Genomic DNA, 27455 nt, shown 5'->3' on the forward strand with positions numbered 1-27455 from the left:
GATGCATCCAGCCAGAAGGAACAGGGAAGGAAGGAGACGTCACTACAGGCAGTAGATTGCAATGAGTGCCCAGACTCTTCTGCTGGTGAATAGGTAAGTACCTGCACAAGGTGTGCACAGGTTGATGATCTGTTACATCAGGTGGTCAAGTTGCAGGAAACAGTTTAAAGGCTGTGCAGTATTAGAGGGGCTGAGATGGAGATAGAGAGGTGGTTTCATAACCAAGAACCTGTAGTGGGCACCACTGAGAATAGAGCGACTTGGAGCCTGGTGACCCACAAAAGTAGGACTCTGCTTCAGTCTCCACCATCCAGCTTCACAACCAAAACCACATATGAAGCTTTAACAGCTTTAGACACCTGGCCCTCTGGAATGCCAGACCCTGGAGGTAGGAGACAAAGTCTGGAGAAAGGAAGACCTCCCCTTGGTCAAGGAGGACAGGGTTAGAGAACACCTAGGCAAACCCAACACCTACAAATCCATGGGCCCCGATGGGATGCACCCATGAGTGCTCAGGGAGTTGGCAGATGTTATTGCTAAGCCACTCTCCATCATCTTTGAAAGGTCAAGGAAAACACAAGAGCTGCCTTAGGAATGGAGGAAAGCCAATGTTACTGCAGTCTTTGGGCAAGAAGGACCCAGGAAACTACAGGCCAGTCAGCCTTACCTCCATCCCTGGAAGGGTGATGGAACAGCTCATTCTGGGGGTCATCTCTAAGCATGTGGAGGAAAAGAAGTTTATTGGGAGAGGTCAGCATGGATTCAGGGGTCAGTACTAGGTCTGCTCTTATTCAACATATTCATCAGCGAGACCTGGACAGGCTAGAGAGCTGGCCACAGAGAAACCTAATGAAGGTCAACAAAGACAGTGCAGGGTCCTGCACCTAGGGAGGAATAATCTCAGGCACCAGCACAGGATAGGGGTTGAGCTGCTGGGAAACAGCTCTGCAGAGAAGGACCTGGGAGTCCTGGTGGACAACAAGCTCCCCATGAGCCAGCAATGTGCCCTCGTGGCCAAGAAGGCCAATGGTATCCTGGGGTGCATTAAGAAGAGTCTGGCCAGCAGATCGAGGGAGGTTATCCTCCTCCACTACTCTGCCCTGGTGAGGCCACATCTGGAGATCTATGTCTGGTTTCTGGGCTCCCCAGTTCAAGAAAGACAGGGAACCACTGGAGAGAGTCAGCATAGGGCTACAAGGATGATGAGAGGACAGAAGCATCTCTCCTGTGAAGAAAGGCTGAGAGAGCTGGCTCTGTTTAGCCTGGAGAAGAGAAGACTGAGAGGGGATCTTGTCAATCCTTCTAAATATCTAAAGGTCAGGTGTCAAGAGGATGGGGCCAGACTCTTTACAATGGTACCTGTTGACAGGACAAGGGGCAACGGACACAAACTGGAAGTTCCACCTGAATATGAGTTTGGTGGCTGTCCTGGTTTCAGCTGAGAGGATTGATTTTCTTCATAGTAGACAGTGTGGGGATACGTTTTGGATTTGTGCTGGAGACAGCACTGATAATATAGAGATGTTTTTGTTCTATGGACCTATTGTCGAGCAGTGTTTACACGGGGACAAGGCCTTTTCTGCTTCTTGCACTGCCCTGCCAGCAGGATGGCTGGGGGTGGACAAGAAGTTGGGAGGAGACACAGACAGGACAGGTGACCCCAACTGACCAAAGGGATATTCCATACTATATGACGTCATGCTCAGTTTATAAGGAGCTTGGGGGAAGGGGGCGGGGGGGCGGCGGCATTCGGAGCGATGGCGTTTGTCTTCCCAAGTAACCGTTACGCGTGACAGAGCCCTGCTTTCCTGGAGATGGCTGAACACCTGCCTGCCCACGGGAAGTGGTGAATGAATTCCTTCCTTTGCTTTGCTTGTGCGCACGGCTTTTGCTTTACCTATTAAACTGTCTTTATCTCAACCCACGAGTTTTCTCACTTTAACTCTTCCAATTCTCTCCCCCATCCCGATGGGGAGGGAGTGAATGAGCGGCTGCGTGGTGCTCAGCTGCCAGCTGGGGTAAAACCACGACAGTGGCTTAACCCTGCATGGATGCCAGGTGCCCACCCAAGCCGCTCTATCACTCCCCCTCCTCAACTGCAGGGGGGAGAGAAAATATAACAAAAGGCTCGTTCGTCAAGATAAGGACAGGGAGAGATCATTCACCAATTACCGTCATGGGCAAAACAGACTCAACTTAGAAAATATTAATCTAATCTAATACCAAACAAACCAGAGTAGACTAATGAGAAGTCAAACCAAGTCTTAAAACACTTTCCTCCCACCCCTCCCTTCTTCCTAGGCTTAACATTACTCCCCGTTTTCCCTCCCTCCTCCCCACCAGTGGCACAGGGGGACAGGGAATGGGGGTTGTGGTCAGTTGATCACACATTGTCTCTGCTGCTCCTTCCTCCTCTGGGGGAGGACTCCTCACACTCTTCCCCTGCTCCAGCGTGGGGTCCCTCTCACAGGACACAGTCCTCCACGAACTTCTCCAATGCGAGTTCTTGACATGGGATGCAGTTCTTCACAAACTGCTCCAGCATGGGTCTCTTCCATGGGTTGCAGTCCTTCAGGAACAGACAGCTCCAGCATGAGTCCCCAACAGGGTCACAAGTCCTGACAGCAAACTTGCTCTGGCGTGGGCTCCTTTCTCCATGGGTCCACTGGTCCTGCCCGGAGTTTGCTCCAGCGTGGGCTTCCCACCAGGTCACAGCCTACTTCCGGTGTGTCCACCTGCTCCGGTGTGAGGTATTCCATGGGCTGCAGGTGGATACCTGCTCCACCATCATCCTCAAAGGGCTGCAGGGGCGCAGCCTGCCTCACCATGGTCTTCTCCACAGACTGCAGGGAATCTCTACTCCAGCGCACAGAGCACCTCCTCTTGCTTCTTCCCTGACCCTGGTGTCTGCAGAGTTGTTTCTCTCATGTAACCTCCCTCCTCCCTCAGGTGGCAAAAACTGCTCCTAGGGGATTTTTTTCCTTCTTAAATCCCAGACCTGCCATCATTGTCAGTGACTGGCTTGGCCTTGGCCAGCAGCAGGTCTGTCTTGGAGCTGGCTGACATTGGCTCTGTCGGACACGGGGGAAGCTTCTGGCACCTTCTTGAAGAAATCACCCCTGTAGCCCCCTGCTACCAAAACCTTGCCGTGCAAACCCAAAACAATAAGGAAAAACTTCTTCACTTGGAGGGTGACAGAGCACTGGAACAGGCTGCCCAGAGAGGTTGTGGAGTCTCCTTCTCTGGAGATATTCAAAACCCACCTGGACATGATCCTGTGCAACCTCCTGCAGGTGATCCTGCTTTAGCAGGCGGGATGGACTATATCATCTCCAGAGGTCCCTTCCATTCTCTACCATTCTCTGCTTCAGTGATTATGTAAAACTTTTTGTTGTGGCTTTGTGCCTGCAGAAGAGACTGAGAAGGAAAAAAGAAGGTAACAGCATGTTCAGGGGTTTGTGTGTGCTTGTGAGACACTCTGCTGCTGCTAGTGGTGCTGCAGGACCTCTGTGCCTGTTTCTGGGAAAAGCCACACCAGACTATTTCTGAAAACTCTGGGAACAGCCTTGCTTTGCAGCAACCACAAAAGACCCAGCTGGATTTAAACCTCCTCCTTCCCTTTCTGCCCTGGCCCTGCCCATGTCTCAGGCACTGTGCCCTTTTCCAGCTCTCTGGTGCTCCAGAAATAGGTGGCCGTGTCTGCAGGCGATGGCGAGAGCACTTCCAGCGACACCTGGTTCCTGGAGAGGTCTGCAGAGCTGGTGACTCGCGTCTGGAAGGATGAAGCAATGTGCTGGAGTCCCATGAAGGGATACTGCAACACTATATGCTGCAGGTCTCTGCCAGGAGTCTGACGGATCCAGTCCCAAGCATAGAAGCTGTCGGGGATGGGCACACCAGAGACGTGGCAGGTAAGCATGAGAGACTCTGAGACCTTCCCTGCTGCAGGGCCAGAGGCCTCTGCCTGCACCTGAGAAAGGCCACCTGCAACCCTGGGAGACAAGCATGAGCAGCCAGGAAGAGCTCAAGTCACCGCTTCATCTACTCCACCACTTCTCTGGCCTTCTGACTGTGATCTCCAGGATCCAGCAGGTGCAAACACATGGACTCACAAGCTCTGGCTCCTGTTAGAGTCTGGGAGAATAGAACAGACTTCCCCTTTCTCCCTGTGAGATCCCAAATGACCCTCAGGATTTCCCCATTTCTTGTGCTTGCTCCTCAGGAAGCAGTCTCCTGGGCTGGACTGAGTTGACCTGAGCCATGCCCAAAAGCGGATCAAGGCTATTCACACTCCTCACCAGCACCATGTCTGGGGACCCAAAATACCCACTGGGATTTGATGGAAACAGCAAACGTTGTTTCCAAAGGTGAAGGAATTGCAGAGTGTGAGAGGAGAGAGGGTTGGCGTGATACATGGGAAGATGTCAAAGAGAAGGTCAGAGCTTATCTGGGGACATAAACAGGTAGGACATCCCAGTCAGAATCAAACATTTGAAAACTCTATGCTGTTAACCACATGGCTCTCTGAGAACAGCCCTGAACATCTGGGGGACTCGCCTCCCTGCCAGCTCCCAGGCCCAGAGGCAGGACCCGGGTGCAAGGTTTGTGTTAAAGCTCTGCTGGATTTCCTGTCTCTGTGCGAACGGCACAGAAGTAGCGGGCAGAGTCCTGAGGACGCAGGTCCCGCAGGGACAGAGATGACTCAGAACGGGAATTGTCCCGGGAGACTGTGGCTCGACCCTCCACTGCTGCCCCGTACTTCTTTGTGTTACCCGAGTAACTGATGTAGGACACCCACTCGAGACTGCTACCCGGTGCCTGACGGTACCACAGAACGTCATAATCCCCGAAGCTGAAGCCGGATCCGCGGCAGGAGAGGTGCACGGAGTCCCCGGGCGCTCGCAGCCCTCCGCCCGTCTCCACCAGCCTCAGCTGCGCCCACAGCCCTGCGGACGGAGAGCGCAGGCAGCCGGGCAGGGCGCGCCCACGGCCCGAGGACGTTCACCCGCCGCCCCGGCGACACCCGCCCCGCCACAGCCACAGCCGCCAACCCCCTCTCTCCCGGCAAAGCCCCGCGACCGGGGCAAGGCCCCGCCTGCCCTCCTCGGGGCTCAGTCGCGCCTGCTCCCGGCACTGCGGACCCCACCGCGGAACGAAAGCCTCCCTCTGCCTCTGCATCTCCCTCACCCTCTATCTCCCGCTCCGTCCCACGCTCCCCGCTTCCCCGCTAAGGAAGACGAGCGACAGGCGACAGCGCGCCCGGCGCGGGAGCAGCCGCAGCCCCGGGGCCCCGCGACGGGCAGGGCCGCCCGCGGAAGCAGCCCCGGCCTCGCTGCCCTCCCCGCCCGCTTCTCACCTGCCGGCCCCGCGGCCAAGGACAAGGCCAGGAGCCACGGCCCCAGCCCGCGCGCCATCACGCCCTGCCGCGCCGGGGCCGGCCGGGGACCAAGGGCCCCCCGGGAGCCGCAGAGGAGCCGAGCGGAGCCGCGCTCGGGACCGCTCCTCACCACCCCGACGCCTCGGCCCCTCGCCGGGGCAGCGCCCACGCCTCTGCCCGCCCACAACTGAACACACCCGGCCCCGCACCGCCCCCCGGTGCCGCGGCCCCTTCGGGGGAGGAGAAGGGGGGGCGCGGGGAGGGGCGCGGGGCAGGGGCGTTCGCCAGAGGAGGAGCGCGGCGCCCCGAGAGACCAAGGCTCCTGGCCCGCGGCTCCCAGCGCGCCTCCGCCTCTCTCCTGGCTTGTCGCCCTGACGAGCCCTGCGGAAGGGGGTCGGCGCCTCGGCCAGGCGTAGTTGGGGACGGACCCAGCCCCAGCCCCAGCGCCAGGAACGGGCTGTCGCCCCGCAGCATCCCCTCGCAGGACCCTCCCCGTGCCCCGCACCCCCAGCCCGCCCTGGCCTCACCCCCATCCCCTGCCCGCGCCCACAAGGCACACAGAGGGCTGTGCTGCCATCCAGAGGCACCTCGACAGGCTGGAGAAGGAACTGACAGGAAGGAATCCCATGCAGTTCCTCAGGGGGAAGAGCAAAGTCCTGCACCTGGGGAGGAACAACCCCATGCACCAGGGCTGCCCGGGGGCTGCTCAGCCGGAAATCACAGGCGGAGAAAAGGACCCGAGGCTTCTGCTGGACAACAACTTGACCACGAGCCAGCAATGGGCCCTGGCAGCAAAGAGGCCTGAAGGTGTCCTGGGCTGCACAGGAGCAATGTTTCCAGCAGCTCAGGAAGGGGATCCTTCCCCTCTCCTCAACACCGCAGAACTCCCACCTGGAGTACTAGGAGTAATTCTGGGCTCCCCAGTACAGGGGAGACTTGGACATACTGGGGAGAGTCTAGTGAAGGGCCACGATGGTGATTATGGGATGCAGAACCTCTTATATCTGTCACCAAATCTGGGATAATAAACTCTCCAATACTCCGTTTTAGTATTAGAAAGCAGGCATTGCTTTGTTCGGCACCAGATGCACAGGGGATAGTTCCACCTATCATGCATACCTTAAAAAAAAAGTTCATTCTTTAAGACATGAATATTCATACATTTTCCAAGAAATCTCCGCCTCTTTGCCTATCTACTATATTTACATAATGTTGGCAATGCAAAACTACACTACGTGTGCACAGGGGTCTCGGGTGGTCGTCAGTGGTCGTTTGGTGAGTCAGCCCCCCACTCCTTTTTCCCTTTGATTCTTTGAGGACAGTGTCTTCTCCTTGGATGGTTCCCAACTCTGTTGTCCGGCCAAGCTGTTCTTCCTTATCAACCTTGTTTGGGCAATCCTGCCAGGATGTTTCTATTCTCAAGGTGAGGATATCTTCTCCATACACTAATAGGCCTTGTTAAATTCAAAGCTAATCATTGTTTAGTAAAATAATTTCTCAACACATCAGGAAAAGCCATGAGAGCTGGGACTGTTTCCCCTGGAGAAGAGAAGGCTCAGGGGGCATCTCAGCAACATAGAAAAACATGTGAAGTGTGGGTGCAGAGAAGGCAGGGCCAGGCTCTCTTCAGTGGTGCTCAGTGACAGGTCAAGAGGCAATGCACATAAACTCAAAAACAGTGGGCTCCATCTGAACATCGGGAAGTGCTTTTGAACTGTCAGTGTGGCTGAGCACAGGCACAGATTGCCTCTCCTGAAGAGGAGAGGAGAGAGGTTGTGGATTCTCCATGCTTGGAGGTCTTCACAAGCTGTCTGGACACGGTCCTGAGCATCTGGCACTAGGTGGCCCTGCTTGAGCAGGGGGCTTGTACCACATGACCTTCTGAGATGCCTTCCAACCTCAACCTTCCTGTCACTCTCTGAAAGGCTCACAGGCACATCCACCTCTTTGCAGGTGATTGTGTGCCAGGGCAAAGGGGAAAACTGCAACGCAGACTTTGCCATGTAAAGTCAGTTCTTCACTGGCCTAGCAGGGAGGCAAGGAAGCTTAGCATAGAATTCCCCAGGGAATGTACTGGTTTCTATTTTATCTAGGCACATAGCGGTGCCCTAGCCTCATCCATGGTGGCATCCTGATGGAGAGGAAAGCAGGATTGATATATGTGGCTAATCATTGACTATTGTTCGAAGAATCGGTATGTACTTGTCCTACACAGCATCAGTACGTGCTTGTCACGTGCATTTTGTACAGACGTATGGTCAGTGGTGGATGAATCTTCATTGTTGTAAACCCAGGTCCCGTGCAGTTGGGGGGCTTTATCCCAGATTCTGGTCGACTGCTTTTCTGGCCGTGGTTATACACCTGGTTTCATTGGAGGGTAAATCTTTGTCCTGGGTTCAGATAGGAGAGAGTTAATCTTCACCAGAAGCTGGGGTGGGACACAGCCAGAACAGGTGACCCAAACTAGCCAAAGGGGGTATTCCATACCATGTCACATCATGCTCAGCATAAAAGGGGGGCTAGTCGGAGAGGGGGGGCGTGACTCAGAATGATCCAGCTTTGGGATGAGTCTGAGTGGTACGGTTGTTGGGTGAGAAACTGCATTTTGAATCACCAGTTTTGCATATTGTGTTAAGTACTGTTGTTGTTATTTCCCTCTCCCTTGCTGTCCCAGCAAACTGTCAATATCCCAACCCAAGAGGCTTTGCCTTTGTCTACCCATTCTCCTCCCTATCCCGCCAAGGGAGGGGTGAGTGAGTGGGTGCATGGTGCTCAGCTGCCGGCTGGGGCTAAACTACGACAGTCCTTTTTGGTGCCCAACGTGGGGCACGAAGGGTTGAGATAACGACAGATTTGACCAGAGCCTGTTAAAACAAAGTTGTATTTATTGTATTGTTTTAAGCAGCCACTGGCCACAGTGGTGTTTTGTTTGGTCACGTGGCTGTGGTATATAAACTCTTACTTGTTGTATGTACTTCTTGTGATGCTGTTTATCATCTCTGGGAGAGGAGTCTGGATTCTCATTTTGCTGTACTGTGCAACATCAGCTTCTGATATGATAACATCAATGGTCATGAGCTTAAGTTGGTATTTGTGTGGGGCTTTGCCGTCATGCCCATACCTCGGATGACATCTGTTTAACTGATTAATAATTGCACCCAATCTATGGGAAAGACTGAAGGGGGGATACTTTCTCCCACTCTTTCACCTCCCCTTTTCTGTTCAGGCTAGTCACAGCACCTTTTGAGAATTTTGAATACCCTTGGGATGTTCAAGCCAGCATGTTCCTATTATTATGTCTTCTGGATGTGTTTCAAGTCTTGTTCAGAGTTACAAAAAAGTGTTTTAAGAATATCACCCAGAGATCTTCCACAAGGCTGAATAGTCAGGGCTGGCATGGCATGTGGGAGAGTATGGGCAGGTATCTAGAGAACTTCTCACCCCCAATGTTTTGGAACTTCACCCCTGAACAACTACAGGACCCTGAGAAAGTGATAGAATATTTGAAATGGAAATGCTGTGGCTATTCCAAGGAGGCACAACTTACCTCACTGTGCTGGGCTCTGGCCAGCAGCACACACTGCTTGATAGTAGGCAGTGCCATCAGGGGGAAGAGAGAGAACAGACCCATTGGCACAGCAGCTACACCAAACCCCACAACAGGCACTGTGGCTACTCAAACCCTGGCGACAGACACTGCAGCTACTCAAACCCCCATGACAGGGACTGCAGGGGAACCAAAAAACAACCCATACCTGTATCAGTTGCCCCTATACAAAAGAAGAAACACACAAAGAAATCAGTTCACTTAGTGAAGGATGATGATGAACCGGGACCATCACAAGAACAGGAAGAAGAGCCAGAACCAGAAGTGATCACCCAATCCCTGTCCCTGAGTGAGCTGCAAGATATGAGAAAAGATTTCAGCCGCCTTCCAGGGGAGCACATCCTTACCTGGCTGCTCCGATGCTGGGATAATGGGGCCAGTAGCCTGGAATTGGAGGGTAGGGAGGGCAAGCAGCTGGGATCCCTGTATAGGGAAGGGGGCATTGACAAGGCAATTGGCAAAAAGACACAAGCCCTCAGCCTCTGGAGGCGACTCCTGTCAAGTGTGAGGGAAAGGTATTCCTTCAGCGAAGATGTTGTATGTCGGCCAGGCAAGCGGACCACCATGGAGCGAGGTATCCAGTATCTGAGGGAATTAGCTGTGCAGGAGATGGTTTATTATGACCTGGACACTGCACAGTTACCCAGAGACCCTGACACAGTCCAGTGCACATGGCCCATGTGGTGGAAGTTAGTACGGAGTACACCATCATCGTACGCCAACTCACTGGCAGTAATGGGCTGGAAAAGCGAAGAGGCAAAACCAGTGGATGATATTGTCACCGAAATCCAGGAATAAACCTCGTAACACCAATGTAGTGTTAAAAGGCAGGCATTCTTTATTGCAGCGCTGGATGCACGGGGGATAGCTCCACCTAACGTGCATGCCAGGTGATCACCAACACACAGGTTATGTAGGATCAAAACATACATATTCATCATCTTTCTCAGAAAAGGCAGTCCTATGATAATCATTTCTTAGAATTCATTTCCATATTCTCCTCCCCGTCACGCATGCTCAGTGATTTGAGTCGGTGGTCCTCAAGGGTCTCTGGTGGTCGTCAGTGGTCTCGCACCTGTGTCCGCTGGGTGACCCTCTTCTTGTGGGTCTTCTTGTGGGCATGCGCAGTACCCTTGCTGTGGATGCACCTGTCCATAACGACTTCATAAGATTAATATCTCCAAACCTATTGTTCAGTTTGGTAGGGACTGTACATGGAACATAGCAGCATTGTACCTTGCCATGGTCAGTTAGGTTCATTACCTATTACCTTGGTTACAAACTAATTATCTCAACCTGATTCTATAGTTTCTGTTTCACAGCCCCTATCCTACGGTTACATTTCCCCCCTTTGGAAGTTTTGAAATAATAACTTTTCAATACTTCCACTCATATTTTCCTATCCTAGACACATTACAGATGTTCTTAAACTTGTAACCATAGCATCTATGCCCCAGTGTGTCTGCTCATGTTTCTCTTTTGCAAGTTCTAACATAACTTGTGGAGTTACTATTACCTGATTTTCTGGTGTTACCTACCATCCTTCCATATTCTGAGATGCTTTTAAGTGCTCTGCCAATTGTTCACCTAGTTTACTGTATCTTGCTTTTAAATTTGGAATTGTCATCTGTTTTACTGGTACTAGTGCAAGGATACCTTGTTCTGCAGCCTCCTTTGCAGCTTTATCCGCCAACCAATTACCTATATTTACAGCTGTCTGACCAAATTGATGAGCCTTGCAATGCATTACGGCCACTTCCTTCGGTTTTTGGACATCTTGTAGGAGTTGAAGAACTTCCTCCTTATGTCTTACTGGTGATCCTTGGGCTGATAACAGTCCTCTTTCTTTCCAGATAGCTCCATGAGCGTGGATCACACCAAATGTATATTTGGAATCCGTCCATATGTTTACTCTTTTCCCTTCTGCCATCCGTAAGGCCTGCTTTAGCGCCACCAATTCTGCTTCCTGCGCTGATGTATTTGCAGGTAGTGTCCCTGACTGCAATATTTTGTCGGTGGTGACAACAGCATACCCAGCTATTCGCCTTCCTTCTTGCACAAAACTGCTTCCATCCATGAACAGCTCCAGATCAGGATCCTTCAAAGGTTCGTCCTTCAGGTCCGGTCTGCTGGAATAAACTTGTTCAATGGTTAGCAGGCAATCATGTTCCAATTTCTCAGTAGGACTTTTTGTTGACAGGAACATTGCTGGATTTAGGATTGCTGTGGTTTTTAATTCCACATCATCTTGTTCCAATAGGACAACCTGGTATTTCAACATTCTGCTAGGGGATAACCAGTGATCCCCCTTTTGTTCTAAGACAGTTATTGCCATATGTGGTACATATGCCACTATCTTTTGGCCCATAGTCAATTTTCGGGCTTCCTGAATCAGCAGCACGGTTGCTGCCACGGCACGCAAACATCCCGGCCATCCTTTACTCACGGTGTCAAGTTGTTTGGAGAAGTACCCCACCGGTCGCTGCCAAGATCCCAGCTGTTGCGCCAGCACTCCAAGGGCCAGATGTTGCCTTTCGTGTACAAACAGCTCAAAAGGTTTAGTCAGATCAGGTAAACCCAATGCAGGGGCCATCATTAATGCCTTTTTGAGTTCTTTAAATGATTTGTGGCATTCAGATGTCCAAGTCAAGTATTGGTCTTTGGATTCCTTCAGGGCTTCATATAGGGGTTTCACATACAGTCCATAATTTAGAATCCAGAGTTGACACCACCCAATTATTCCCAGAAAGGCTCTCAGTTCCTTTGGGCTGTTAGGTTCGGGGATCTGACAAATGGCTTCTTTTCTTTCGTTTCCCAATTGTCTCTGTCCTTGAGATATCTCAAATCCCAAATAAATCACTGCTTCTTTCCCTGTCTGGGCCTTGTTTCTGGAAACTCTCTATCCTCCTTGGCCCAGGAAATTCAATACACTGATGGTCATTTCAAATCATGTTTCTTTACTTTCTGCTGCTATCAAGATGTAATAATATACCTTCTCCTTGATTCTGTTTCTTCCACATTTCTAACTCTTTTGCCAATTGATTTCCAAATATTGTGGGGCTATTCTTAAATGCTTGTGGAAGTACAGTCCATGTTAGTTGCGTTTTTCGTCCTGTAGCAGGACTTTCCCATTCAAAAGCAAACATGCTTTGACTTTTTGTATCCAGAGGTATGCAAAAGAAGGCATCCTTTAAATCCAGTACAGTAAACCATTTCTGTTCCTCTTTCAAAGAGGTCAGTAAAATGTATCGATTGGCCACTACTGGGCGTATATCTTGAACTATTTGATTTACGGCCCTCAGATCCTGAACCAATCGGTATTCCTTACCTCCTGATTTCCTTACTGGTAATATAGGGGTATTGTATTCAGATTCACATTCTACTTGTTAAAGAAAAATTCTACCAGACGTGAGTTACCCTAGGTATGCTTTATTGCAGCGCTGGATGCACGGGGGAAATAGCTCCACCAAACGTGCATGCCAGGTGATCACCAACATACAGGTTATATAGAATCAAAATATACATATTCATTATTTTTCCAAGAAAAGGCAGTCCTATGATAATCATTTCTTAGAATCCATTTCCATATTCTCCTCCCCATCACGCATGCTCAGTGATTTGAGTCGGTGGTCCTCAAGGGTCTCTGGTGGTCGTCAGTGGTCTCGCACTCGTGTCCGCTGGATGACCCTCTTCTTGCAGGCATGCGCAGTATCCTCGCTGTGGATACACTTGTCCCTTACAACTTACTTCATAAGATTAATATTCCCGGGCCTATTGTCCGGTTGGGTAGGGACTGTACAAGGAACGTAGCAGCATTGTACCTTGCCATGGTCAGTTAGCTATTACCTTGATTACAAACCCCTTTCCCACGATTATAGGCTTTAAAATAGTTCTAGGCCTTAAGCAGCTTTCTAGTTAATATAAGTTTTCTTATAGCTAAGCTTCTATATTTTTACAATTCCCTCCTTTTGTTTTCATTGCATCCCTGCAATTATTTATATCTCCAAGCTCCTTGTAATTTTGCTACTATACTAGAAAAACAGGTTATGCAACATTGAAAAATCACTATTATACATACAATCCCTATGATCACTAAGGCTGCTACAGCAAGCGCCTTTTTGAGCCACACAGATAAATCAGGAGCCCAGGAAGTCAACCACGACACAGTATCGGTAAAACCCCAAGATGTATCGTCTTTTTGTACTTGTCGCATTTGAGAACTAATCTCCCAGATTTTATGTACATCAGTCAGTAATTCCCCTGAATGATCTACATACATGCAACAACTCACATTTAGCATTGTACAAACTCCACCTTGTGATGCTAACATCATATCTAAGGCCATACGATTTTGTAGGGTAATTTTTGAGAGTTCTGCAATTTCAATTTGCAAGGTTGTTAGCCCATGAGCAGTATAATTTGCTAATTTTTCAATTTCCCCCGATATGTTTAAAATCGCTTTTTCCAGTTCACTCACCCCTAAAGATGGTATGAACCATCGGAGAAAAGAGTGAAATCCTGAGGGTTTTTCTATTAGTGGGTTATTGGTCCTTTTAACACAAGTTAAAAAGGTGCGATGCCAGATTGGAACATTTATAGTTTTAGGGAGAATTTGTAAATCCACAGTTACCAGTCCTAGAGCGCAAATTCCTCCCCAGCGTGGTGGGAGTGCTTTATAAGCTTTGTCACCACATAACCAAAATAGTCCTAGTGCCTTTGGTGCCCTCCAAGCCCAGCTCAAGCGAGATTTAATATGATTAGTTGTGTTGCATTTAGTCCAATTTCCCACAAAAGTGTGATTAAGACAAAACTGACAAGTCCAGTTCTCTGGGGGGTAACATCTCTCTACACAGAGGACGTTACGATATTCGTCTCAAGGAGGAATTCTGATGGTTAATATTTGCTCCTCATATTTAGTCGTTATAGAGGTATTTCTCCAAAACTTTTCCCAAACTGAATCCTTCGGAATTGGAATACCAATTAAATCAAACCCACGACCTACAGATTTTGGTAAAGATGCACAAAGCCAACATTCAGTATAATTCAAATTCTTCGCAAAGGACTTCATTAAAGAGACATGAGTGTTATTTAACCAAAAAGTTTCTTCTTCATTTCCAACTACACTTTGTTTACTTAATCTAGATTTGATCATTATTTTGTCAGTATTAAAAACGCCAGTTTGAAAACCCCATGGAAATTCATAATCATGTGCTACTGGAAAATTCTTAAACCCATCTTTGATAATGTAATACATTACAAAAAAGGATGGACTCATCAGATTCAAATTGATACAACACCAATCATTGTTTTTACCCTCTGTCATTACCCATAAGTGATGGTTGACACACCAGGTTCCTGTTCCTGTTTGTGGCTCATATATATATGTGATATGGATACATTTTCCATGTATAACTTCTTGATGATTCTGTTCCATTCTCAGGATCTCCCATCACAAATCCAACACAAAATTCTAGAAAAACATTAGGATTAAAAAAAGGATTCCATACAATCTCAGTATTTCTACCCGCTACAATATTTTCCCCTTTTGCATTCTTAGTTCCCCAAACTTTACAAAAGGTTTGCTCCCAGAGACTAGTATTACTATATTGTATTATGGTTCCTTTTGTAATTGCATCTCGGTATCGCAGGATGAACTTTGTCCACAAGGTATCAGTCTTATTCAAGAGAAAACAAATCAGCAAATACAGCAGTGCGTTGATTTTTCATTCTGTTGCAGAGTCTTTAAGCACATGTGAGTGATGGATCCACGTCTCTTTTCCTTGTACCTTTACAGCATAAAAGGAGGTTAATAACACCATGTAAGGTCCTTCCCATTTGGGCTCAAATCTATTTTTCCGTTTAAAATTCTTTATATACACTTTATCCCCTGGTTGAATATTATGTACCTGAATTTCAGGTGTTATCCCTTGATACCAAGAAGCATGATTTCGTAATTGCATAAAAGAATTTTGCAAATACAATAAAGACTGAGTTACCTGTTCATCTCCATCCAAAAGGCTTGTTTTTGCTGGAATATAAGTTCCAGGTACTGCTAAAATTCTCCCAAATAAAACTTCTGCTGGAGATACACCTACTGGTTGCCTTGGTGTATTTCTAATGTCCCAAAGTACTAAATTTAATGCTTCTGGCCACTTCAAGCCAGTCTGTTTACAAGTCTTAACTAATTTGTCTTTGATCGTCCTATTCATCCTTTCTACTTGTCCTGACGATTGTGGATGATAAGGTGTGTGCAATTGCATCTTGATATTTAATGAATGATAAATTTGCACTAAAATTGCGGCAGAGAAATGTGCTCCCCTGTCCGAGTCAATTATTTCAGGAACTCCATATCTAGGTATTATCTCTTTTAACAGAGCTTTAACCACTGCTTTTGAGTCATTCTTTCGAGTTGGGAAAGCCTCCACCCAGCCCGAAAGCTGATCAATGATCACAAGTAAATAAGCATATCCCATAGCCCTAGGCATCTCCGCGTAGTCAATTTGTAGTTTTTGAAAAGGATACGTTGCTGGAGGTCGCTTTCCTGCTGGTGCCTTGATTTTCAAAGAGGCATACTGTTTGCACAGTCGACACCCTTCGCAAACTCTCTTAATAGCAGCATAAATCCCTGGTGCTGCCCACAGTCTCTGTACTCTCAAAGCTATATTCTCAGGTCCACCATGGGTTTTCTCATGGTGCCATCGCGCGATTGGTATTAAATACCTTTTTGGGAGTAATGGTTTCCCCCCTAGAGTCCATTGTCCATTCTGCTGTTCAGCTCCCAGCTTCTCCCAGAGCTGTCTTTCTTCCTCAGGAAGTTCCTCGTACAGCTTTTGCGTGTCTGGCAATTCCCGGTCGAGCTCTCCTTGATGGGTCAGTGTCATTGCAAAGGTGACTTGTCGGGCTGCCGCTTTTGCAGCCTGGTCCGCAAGCTCGTTCCCTTTTGCCAATTGATTCTCTTGGTTGGTGTGTGCTTTAATATATATCACTGCTAGTTCAGATGGTAATTGGATCGCCTCCAAAAGTTCTTTAATCTGTTGTCCATGGGCGATCGTTTTACCTGCTGATGTGAGAAATCCCCTTTCTTTCCACAGCATACCTGTAGCATGACAAACTCCAAACGCGTACTTAGAGTCAGTATACAAATTAACCCGTATTCCGATTGCATATTGTGCAGCTTTCGTGAGGGTGACGATCTCTGCGCCTTGAGCACCTAGAGTGGGAGGCAAAGGTCCTGCTAACAATACCTTAGTTTCCGTGGTAACAGCAAACCCAGTACATTTCCATCCTTCTTCATAACAGGAGGAGCCGTCGGTAAACAAGTTCATATCTGGGTTATCCAAAGGCTGATCTTGTAGGTCGTCTCGTGGTTTGCTCGTCATTTTGATCACCTGTTCACAATCATGTTCATCCTTTTCTCCATCCGTGGGCAGTGGCATTAAGGTAGCAGGATTCAAAGTGTTACATCTTTCCAATCTTAAATTGTCAGCAAGCAAAAGTATTAGTTCATATTTATGTGCTCTTTGTGGAGAAAGTGCTTTCTCGGCATATTGTTTCAATAATATTTCAACTTCATGTGGCACACAGACTACTAGGGGATGTCCCAAGACTATGTTCCGGCTTTTTTCCACTAACTCAGCAGCAGTAGCCACAGCTCTTATGCAAAACGGAGTTCCTCTTGCTACTGAATCTAATGTGCAAGAATAATAGGCTATAGGTCTTTCATGTGGCCCTAAAGTTTGAACTAAAACTCCATTTGCTGTTCCTTTGTTTTCTGTGCAATAAAGTTTAAAGGGTTTAGAATAGTCTGGAAGCCCCAAAGCTGGAGCTTGCATTAATGCTTCCTTTAATGCACGAAAGGCTTTTTCTCGTTCAGGACCCCAAGCTATTGGTTCCACTTCCTCATTTTTCGTTGCCTCATTAAGAGGTTTTGCTATTTCACTGAATCCAGGAATCCATGGCCTACAATATCCTACTTGTCCTAAAAATCCCCTTAATTGTTTCTTTGTTACTGGTCTGGGAATTTCTTGTATAGCTCTTACCCGTTCTGGATCTACTTCTCTCCTCCCTGGTTTAAGAATAAACCCCAGATACTTTACCTGGTGTTGACAGAGTTGCACTTTGGATAGAGATGCACGGTGACCCTTTTTTGCAAGGTGGATGCACAAATATTCAGTATCCCGCATACAATCTTCAGCCGTATGGCTTGCTAGTAACAAATCATCAACATACTGAATCAAAACAGAACCCCCAGGAAATTTTAAGTCTCTTAGATCGTTTCTGAGAATTTGAGAAAAGATGGTTGGTGAACTAGTAAACCCTTGTGGCAAGCGTGTCCAAGTCAACTGTTTTCCTTGCCAAGTGAAGGCAAAAATCAATTGACTTTCTTCAGCAATAGGTATACTGAAAAATGCTCCTGTTAAATCCAAAACAGTAAAATATTGTGCCCATACAGGTATTTGGGTAAGAATTAAATTTGGGTCAGGGACAACAGGGTGTGGGGAAATTACATGCTCATTTACTGCACGGAGATCTTGAACAAATCTATATTCTGGATCCCCATCTTTATCTAATCGATGTTTACTTACTGGCAAGATTGGAGTATTATATGGACTTTGACATTCCTTGAGTATTCCTTTTTCTAAGAAAACTGCAATCTGTTTTTGAATACTTGGGATAGCCTCATCTGCAATCGGGTACTGTTTAATTGATGGAGGTGCCCCTCCTTTTGTTTTAATTATTACCGGTTCCGCAGATAACAATAATCCTATATCATCACCAGAGCTGCTCCATAGTTCCCGGGGAACTGCTTCAAGTCCTTTTGGAATTTTAAAAGCTGATTCTTCTTCTTGTGGAATTTGCACAATTTCTGATCCCATGATTATTAACTTGATTCCAGCCGGAGCAAGGAGTATTTGAGTACCAAATTCCTGCAAAAGATCACGTCCTAGCAAAGACACAGGTGAATTTGGAGATATCACAAATCTTCCCCATACCATTTTCTCTGCAATGATAATTGGAAGTGGGGTTGAAATATATTTTATTTCTTGTCCAACAACCCCTCTTATAAGTACCTTCTCTTTAGAAATCAATGTTTGTGGGAGTGCGTAATTTAAAAGGGACAAAGTTGCTCCTGTGTCTACTAAAAATTCAACAAAAAGTCCGTTTACCTTTGCAGTAATTTGTCCATACTCATTTACCTTCACTCCTTCATTCGACATTTTCGCAGTCCTTCGGTAAGCATGGAATTCAGCTCATTCATTTTCTCTTGTGAGTGAGGGCGCGGTGGATACGGTGGATTTGATCCTCGTCCAGCACTTACTGGGCGGAGTGGGCACTCTCGCTGGATATGTCCTATATTCCCACAATAAAAACACTCTAAAGTATTAGGATTAGATTGGTTAAGAGAAGAAAGAAAGGGAGCCCTTCCCCCACGTCCCCTTCCTCTTGGCGTTCCCCTTGAAATTCCACGTCCCCTTCCTCTTGATTGATAATTCTGTGTAATTGCTGCAGCCAACAAACTAATTTCTCTCTCTTTTTCCTGTCGCTCTCGTTTTCTTTCCTGTTTATTTCTCTCGTTCTCTCTCTTTTGTTTTTCTTCATCTCTACCATCAAAAACAAATGCAGCAATACTCAGTATTTTAGTCAGGGTTTCCCCTTGCCACCCAGGCATGTGCTTTTTAAATACTTATATATATCAGGAGAAGACTGCTCCACAAATACACTAATAGCCAATGGTTCTTGAAAATTTTCTCTAGTCATTCCCCCGTATTTCAACAAGGTAGTTTTCAATCTTATCCAATAATCGCTGGGGTGTTCATCAGGTTTTTGTCTGCATTCAAGGACCTTTGTCCAATTTGTAACTCTTTCGCCACATTGCCGTATGGCCTCCAATAATTGTCCAATGGCTGCCCGATAAGCTTGCATTCCATCGGTTGTGGCTAAATTCCAGTTAGGGTCCTCAGTGGGCCAGGGATTTAATCCTTGACCCCTCTGAGCAATTTCTCGGTCCTTTTGAAAAATTTTATCTTGCTCATCCATCTGGAATAGTTCTCTTAACAAAGTTTTCATGTCACTCCAATTAGGTGTCTAATCAGTGACTATTCCAGATAGCATTTGCGCACATTTTTCTGCATCATCTCTTAATCTTGGCATTTTGCTTTGCCACATAATCAAATCACCTTGTTTCCAAGGTTCGTGGTGCATCACAGCAGTCACTGCAGGAACTTCAGGAGGAGCTCCTGGTCCTGCTCTGGGATTTGGGATGTAATCCAATTTCATGGGAAACATCCCTGCTTGGGGAAGGTCAGTTTCCTCGGCCTCAGGGGCAGAGGGAAGTGGGCTTACCCGTGGTTTAGATGGCTTACGTCTTTGACAAGACCAATCATACCAAATATACCAATAATCAATATTTTGACTTGCAGTATCTTCTAAAATAGTCCTTAAAAACTTTAACTTATGGGGCTTAAAAGTTCCTTTGGGAGGCCAAATATCCATAGGTCCTCCCCCTCGAGTTCGAGTTAGGAATGGCCATTCCTCCTGACACAACACAATCAGTCTTTTCTTTTGCAAAGTCTGTGCCCCATAAACCTTATTCCAATTTTCCAAAACCTCAGCAAGGGGCGTCCCCCTTTCAACGCTGGGTGTATTTCCCATTTCTTACTTCTTTTCCTCTTACCAAATCTTTTAGCAAGTTTAAACACAAGAGTACTCCCAGTATCGTCTGGAAAGACCCGTGTCCAAGTCTCTTAGGTGAACTCACCTATTTTTGCCGGCAACGAGCGTTGGTCATGGGTTTGTCCAGAGAATTAACTGGTGCTCCTTCCTCTTGCGTCCTAGGGTCCCATCTGGGTCGCCATCTGTTAAAGAAAAATTCTACCAGACGTGAGTTACCCTAGGTATGCTTTATTGCAGCGCTGGATGCACGGGGGAAATAGCTCCACCAAACGTGCATGCCAGGTGATCACCAACATACAGGTTATATAGAATCAAAATATACATATTCATTATTTTTCCAAGAAAAGGCAGTCCTATGATAATCATTTCTTAGAATCCATTTCCATATTCTCCTCCCCATCACGCATGCTCAGTGATTTGAGTCGGTGGTCCTCAAGGGTCTCTGGTGGTCGTCAGTGGTCTCGCACTCGTGTCCGCTGGATGACCCTCTTCTTGCAGGCATGCGCAGTATCCTCGCTGTGGATACACTTGTCCCTTACAACTTACTTCATAAGATTAATATTCCCGGGCCTATTGTCCGGTTGGGTAGGGACTGTACAAGGAACGTAGCAGCATTGTACCTTGCCATGGTCAGTTAGCTATTACCTTGATTACAAACCCCTTTCCCACGATTATAGGCTTTAAAATAGTTCTAGGCCTTAAGCAGCTTTCTAGTTAATGTAAGTTTTCTTATAGCTAAGCTTCTATATTTTTACACTACTAACAGCCCATATTCTAAAAATTTTGTAATTAATTCTTCTAATCCCTTTCGGGCCTCCCACTTAATAGGATACTGTTTTTGTCTTACTGGCTTGGCTCCAGGTTTTAAAGTCACCTTTACCGGTTCTGCCAGTTTGGATCGTCCTGGAACTTCACTTGTCCATACCAAAGGAGTAACTGCATTGTCCACCACTTCCGGAATCTGTTCCTCCTTGGAGGAATCCTGTAACATAAACACTCTTGCCCCTATGGCTTTTGATTCTGGTATTAGTAATCTAATTTCTCCATTTTTTAAAAAAATATTTGTGCATCCAATTTGCTTAATAAATCTCATCCCAATAAAGGCAATGGGCATTCAGGCATGTACAAAAATTGATGTGTTACACACTGTTTTCCCAGCTTAAATTTTAACAGTTTCAAGAAAGGCCAGTTCTCTTTTCGCCCCGTCGCACCAACAACCTCTGCTGATTTATAGCTGAGTTTTGCTTTACATGTTTATTATTCTCAGTCAAGATTGCCAGAATTTTCCATCCCTTTGCATTTGTCTGACTTCTTTTTCTTTTTCTCTGTTGTTATACACAGTCCAGGCTACTTCAAGCATTTTACCTAAGTCTCTGGACTCAGCTCCTTCCAATTTCTGGAGTTTTTTTCTAGGGCTGATTGTCCCATAAATACAGAGGCCAATTGTATAGCTTCTTCTGTGGTGTTTTTGTTTGTTTGCTTGTGGTTTTGTTTGTGTTTTTTTTTTTCTTCTCTGGGTCCAAATTAGTATATTTTCTAGCAGTCACCTTCAGTCTTTCCATAAAGGCTGAAGGGGACTCATTTAATTCTTGTCTCACTTCATAAAGTTTAGACCAATTACTTGCTTTTGGCATTGCATGTCTAACACCAAATAAAATCCACCTGATACCTAAACATCCCTCTGGGTCCCAGTTGATTAGGGTCCCACTCAGGATTTGTGGATGGAAAATTCTGGTCCACTGTCCCTTGTATAATCCCATTAGCATGGGCTCCTTCCACTTGTTTTCTGGCCGTATTTAATACCATTTTCTTTTCAGTGTCTTCCAACAAAGTATTCAATATTACTTTGAAATCCTCCCAATCAGGGTTCTGATTATTGTTTCAACTACTTTGGCAACTCTTTCAAGATCATCTCGATAAGTGCCTGCAGTTTCTTTCCATGCTCTTAAATCAGTTACTGAGAAGGGAACTTTTGCCATTACCGGACCCTCATTACCAACTGCCTGTTGAAGAGGGGCCTGGAGGGGAGGTAATCGGTCTCCTCCCCCTCTTCCCCTTGTCCTCCCTGCAATCGGGCTGAATCCTTCCGCCTCCCCTTCCACAGCAGGGGCAGAAGCATTATTGGCCCCCAGATTTTGATCCCCTTGATCATTTCCTAACCTTCTGCGAGGTGCAACCAATAATTCAACATCATCATCTTCAAATTCACATTTCAAACACCATTTACCAATGTCACAAGCTGAGCAACCATTTTCAAATTTTTATCAGATTCCTGCCCCTTTAATGCCATTATCGCAGAACTAGATGAAACCAATTCACATTGCCTTGGCCATTCCGGATGATTTCGCAGTGTGAAAAACAAATCCACATATGCCATTTCATTCCATTTACCTTCCCTTTTACAAAATAACATTAATTGCAAAATTGTGTTATACTGCAACGTCCCATTTTCCGGCCACTTTTCCCCACTCTCTAAAGTATACAGTGGCCACTAGTGATTACAATATTCAGTCAATTGTTTCCGAGTCAAAGGATCAACGTTTCCCAGATCTTTCCAATGTTCCAAAATACATCCCAGTGGTGTTTTTCGTGGGATTGGTTTCTTACTCAGAAAAGTACCCATCTCCCAGGGACTTAGTGGTTGTGATTGTGCACTATCACAAGCACTTAGAGGGACCCCAACCAGTGTTAGAGCTCCCTCAGGGATTTCCCCTGCCACTGGAAATCCCAGGGATTTCTCCTGCCACCAGAAATCCCAATCTTGGAGGCTTCCCCTCCCCTCTGGGCCCTGCTTCACAGGCTTTTGCCTAGCAGAGACTTTTACCTGAGACGTCTCCCCAGCCCAACTCTGCGCAGCTTTCACTGCACCTTACGAGCAGGTGCTCCTAGTGCGGGCCTGTCCCAATGCGGGCCTGTCCCGGTGCGGGCCTGTCCCAATGCGGGCCTGTCCCGGAGAGCCACGGGGCTCCTTGAATAAGGCCTTCAACTTGTGCTCTTGGTGCGGGCCTGTCCCGCCACGATGGTAAGAGCAAATATTCAAAAAAAAACCCCAAATATTCAAATCAAATAAGAATGCCTTTACCTCTCCCAGGGGTCTTGCTCAGAGCTCTTCGGTCCGGGGATCGGAGGTTCTCCCCGAGAATTCCCCAGTGCCAGCTGGAGATCCTGCGATCCCATGGATCCGTCGAGGTTCAAAAGCAGAGTCACACCTGGGTCGCCAAAAACTGTCACCAAAATCCGGGAATAAACCTCGTAACACCAATGTAGTGTTAAAAGGCAGGCATTCTTTATTGCAGCGCTGGATGCACGGGGGATAGCTCCACCTAACGTGCATGCCAGGTGATCACCAACACACAGGTTATGTAGGATCAAAATATACATATTCATTATTTTTCCAAGAAAAGGCAGTCCTATGATAATCATTTCTTAGAATCCATTTCCATATTCTCCTCCCCATCACGCATGCTCAGTGATTTGAGTCGGTGGTCCTCAAGGGTCTCTGGTGGTCGTCAGTGGTCTCGCACTCGTGTCCGCTGGGTGACCCTCTTCTTGTGGGTCTTCTTGTGGGCATGCGTAGTACCCTTGCTGTGGATGCACCTGTCCATAACGACTTCATAAGATTAATATCTCCAAACCTATTGTTCAGTTTGGTAGGGACTGTACATGGAACATAGCAGCGTTGTACCTTGCCATGGTCAGTTAGCTTCATTACCTATTACCTTGGTTACAAACTAATTATCTCAACCTGATTCTATAGTTTCTGTTTCACAGCCCCTATCCTACGGTTACAATATGGCTGGCTGACTCCAGCAATATGGAAAGAATCTCCCTTCCTCCCTCGTCTCGGCTGTGGAGAAACTGTTCTGGGAGTTCCAGCAATTCAGAGAGGGTATGTCCTACTCCCACGTGTATGGACCAGTATCTCAGCTATTCAGCGTAAGCGTTCCTCTGCTCAGGAGAGAGGATACAGAGGGTACACACCACGAGGCACACTGGTTTTTATTGTGTGACCATGGAGAGGACACGAGGAAGTGGGATGGAAAGTCTACCTTGACACTACCAGGCATGGGTACACGAATTGGAAGGCAAAACAGTCACAAAAGGGGATTTCTTTCAGGAAAAACACCGCTCCTGTTTCCTGTAGGCCAGGCCTACTTGTAAGTGTGATCCTCCTGAAGGGACCTCTAAGTCAATTTTGCAAGAAGTGAGTAGTGAATATGATGAGCAGGATTAGAGGGGCCCTGCCTCCAGCCATGTAGATGAAAGGGACAACCAGGGTTATTGGACTGTGCAGATCTAATGGTCTGGCACATCAGATCCACAAGAGTAGAAGACTCGAGTGGGCACTGGTGCGCAGTGTACACAAGTGCCATCCCAATTGGAAGAGACAGAACCCATCTGTATTTCTGGAGTGACAGGGGCATCCCAACAGCTAACTGTACTGGGGGCCGAAGTGAGTCTCACTGGGAATGAGTGGCAAAAGCCCCCCATTGTGACTGGGCCAGAGGCTTCATGTATTCTTGGCATAGACTACCTCCAGAGAGGGTATTTCAAGGACCCAAAAGGGTACTGGTGGGCTTTGGGCATAGCCGCCTTGGAGACAGAGGAAACTGAACAGCTGTCTACCTTGCCCAGTCTCTTGGAGGACCCTTCTGTTGTGGGGTTCCTGATGGTCGAAGAACAACAGGCACCAATCACTACCACAACCATGCATCGACGGCAATACTGCACCAACCAAGACTCCCTGATTCCCATCCATAAGCTGATTCATCAACTGGAGAGCCCAGGAGTGATGAGCAGAACCTGCTCACCCTTTAACAGCCCCATATGGCCAATGCGCAAGTCCAATGGAGAGTGGAGGCTGACAGTAGACTACTGTGGCCTGAATGAAGTCACACCGACGATGAGTGCTGCCGTGCTGGATGTGCTAGAATTTCACTATGACCTGGAGTCAAAGGCAGCCAAGGGGTACGCCACAACTGATATCGCAAATGCGTTTTTCTCGATCCCTTTGGCAGCAGAGTGCAGGCCACAGTTTGCTTTCACTTGGAGGGGCGTCCAGTACACCTGGAACTGACTGCCTCAGGGGTGGAAACACAGCCCCACCATTTGCCATGGACTGATACAGACTGCACTGGAACAGAGTGAAGCTCCAGAGCACCTGCAATACATTGATGACATCATTCTATGGGGCAACTCAGCAGAAGAAGTCTCTGAGAAAGGGAAGAACATAGTCCAAACCCTTCTGAAAGCTGGTTTTCCCATAAAACGAAGTAAGGTCAAGGGACCTGCACAGGAGATACAGATTTTAGGAATAAAATGACAAGATGGGTGTGGTCAGATCCCAATGAATGTGAAACATCCACTGCAATCAAGCAAGTCAAGTGGGTAAAGCCTGTCTGGTATGCAGGATGATGGCTGACATGTAAATATGGGGAGGCCTGGCAGATTGCTTATATCACACTCCCACAAACCCACCAAGGCAAGTGCTATGTACTTACAATGGTGGAAGCAACTACCGGATGGCTGGAAACATATCCTGTGCCCCATGCCACGGCCCAGAACACTATTCTGGGTCTTGAAAAGCAAGTCCTGTGGCGACATGGCACCCCAGAGAGAATTGAGTCAGACAACAGGACTCATTTCCAAAACAACCTCATAGACACCTGGGCCAAAGAGCATGGCATTGAGAGGGTGTATCACATCCCCTACCATGCACCAGCCTCTGGGAAAATTGAACAATACGATAGACTGCTAAAGACTACACTGAGAGCAATGGGTGGTGGGACCTTCAAACTTTGGGATACACATTTAGCACAGGCCACCTGGTTAGTTAACTCTAGGGGGTCTACCAGTCGTGCTGGCCCTGCCCAATCAAAACTTCCACACACTGTAGAAGGGGAGAAAGTCCCCATAGTATGTATGGAGAACATGTTGGGGAAGAGAGTCTGGGTTAGTTCCGCTTCAGACAAAAGCAAACCCATCTGTGGCATTGCTTTTGCTCAAGGACCTGGATGTACTTGGTGGGTGATGCAGAAGGATGGGGAAGTCTGATGTGTAGCTCAAGGGGATTTGGTTTTGGGTGAGTGAGAATAGCCAGTAAATTAAATTTTATGATGTTAAGTGCTACAATTGCTATATGTGTATGAACAGTATTACAGTAAGAATCACCCAAGGGGGGCTAGTCCGGGAGGGGGCATGGGTCCAGGATGTGAGGCTCAGGTATGATCCAGCTTCAGGATGGGTCTGAGTTGTATGGTCGGTGGGCGAGAAACTGCATTGTGTATCACCAGTTTTGCATATTCTGTTATAAGTACCGTTGTTATTATTTCTCTCTCCCTTTGCTATCCCAGTAAACTGTCCTTATCCCAGCCCATGAGGTTTTGAGTTTGTCTCCCCATTCTCCTCCTCATCCCACCGGGGGAGGGGGGTGAGTGAGTAGCCGCATGGTGCTCAGCTGTTGGCTGGAGCTAAACCATGACAGTCTTCTGTGGTTTTCTGGGCAGTATGGGGAGTTCTGTGCTAGGTCGGGTCTCTGCATCACATGGACCCTGATGTAAAAGATCATGGTCTCAGGTCATCTCCATTCTTCTGCAAAAGTGGTATTGCAGTTAGCATCTTGCCTTTCACAGCTGCCACCCTGATGACTTACAGAAAAAGCTTTTTTACATGTGTGCTGAGCAAAACTTGCTGTCCTCTTATGCCTTGTCCTGGATTCAGATGGGATAGAGTTAATTTTCTATCTAGTAGCAAGCACAGTGCTGTGTTTCGGATTTAGGGTGAGAAAAATGTTGATAGCACACTGATGTTTTGCTTGTGTCCAGGCAGTGTTTACACCAAGTCAAGGACTTTTCAGCTTCTCATACTGCCCCACCAGTGAGGAGGCTGGGGGTGCACAGGAAGCACCGTGGGAAGTCACATCTGCCCCAAACTGGCCAAAGGGATATTCCATTCATGCTTGATATAGAACTTGGAGTAAGCTGGCCAGGGGCACAACTGCAGCTCAGGAAATGAAGGGCATTGGTTAGCAGATGGTCAGCAATGGTGCTGTGTATCACTTGTTTTATATATTCTATTATTATATCATCATTATCATTATCATTGTCATTATCATCTTCTATCCTATCAAACAAACCTAGAGCCTGGCTTTGGAAGCATGGGGAATAACACGCATCCCCATCTGACCAGTTGACTGGCTGCTGCCTGGAGCCTGAGAGGCCTATTGCTGGCCACAGCTGGTTGCTGGAGGCAGGGTTCCTGGACGGAGGGGAGGGGAGGGCAGGGAATTCAATCACACCCAAAGGCCTCTGCTGGAGGATTGCAGGGGGTACATGGCGGCATGTTGGCAGCGCATGAGGCCAGGAGGAAAGACTAGAGATCTATCTGCCAGTCAGAAAGCCAAGGATGCTGGAGTACTGCCAAAGCATTTCCAGCCCCCAAAGCTGTCTCTTAAAAGCTCTGGCTGGCCATCAGGCCTGACGCTGTCCTTTCAGGCTCCCCAGGAAAAGGCTGCAAGGAAGGGGAACAGAACAGGAGCCAGTTTGCTCCTCGGATGGCAGAAGAGTTGAAGCTGTAATGGACCTCTGGAACCTCTGAACCCTCCTGCTTGAAGCAGGGCCAGCTAGAGTGGGCGTACTGGGACTGCTTGGGATGGAATTACTTGTCTTCATAGCAGCCTGTATGGGCAGCTGTGAGGTTTTGTGACCAAAGCCATGTTGATAACACACCAATGGTTTAGCTACTGCTGAACAGTGGTTACACAGCATCAGGGCCTTCTCCGTTTCCTACGTTGCCCCA

At 47.4% G+C, this 27455-nt stretch overlaps 1 protein-coding gene and 1 gene segment (V, D, J or C); both read right to left on the reverse strand.

Annotated features, from left to right (window-relative positions):
• Positions 1 to 27455, reverse strand: part of LOC104638263 (M1-specific T cell receptor alpha chain-like) — a 487043-nt gene that overhangs the window by 317138 nt on the left and 142450 nt on the right. The gene's annotated exons all lie outside the window — the stretch shown is intronic.
• LOC142605023 (Ig heavy chain V region C3-like) lies at positions 4476 to 5414 on the reverse strand. The segment is given in 2 exon segments: positions 4476 to 4946; positions 5357 to 5414. Coding segments are annotated over 2 exon segments (396 nt in total).

This window comes from Balearica regulorum, chromosome 24 (genome assembly GCF_011004875.1).
Source record: "Balearica regulorum gibbericeps isolate bBalReg1 chromosome 24, bBalReg1.pri, whole genome shotgun sequence".
NCBI classification, from domain to species: domain Eukaryota; kingdom Metazoa; phylum Chordata; class Aves; order Gruiformes; family Gruidae; genus Balearica; species Balearica regulorum.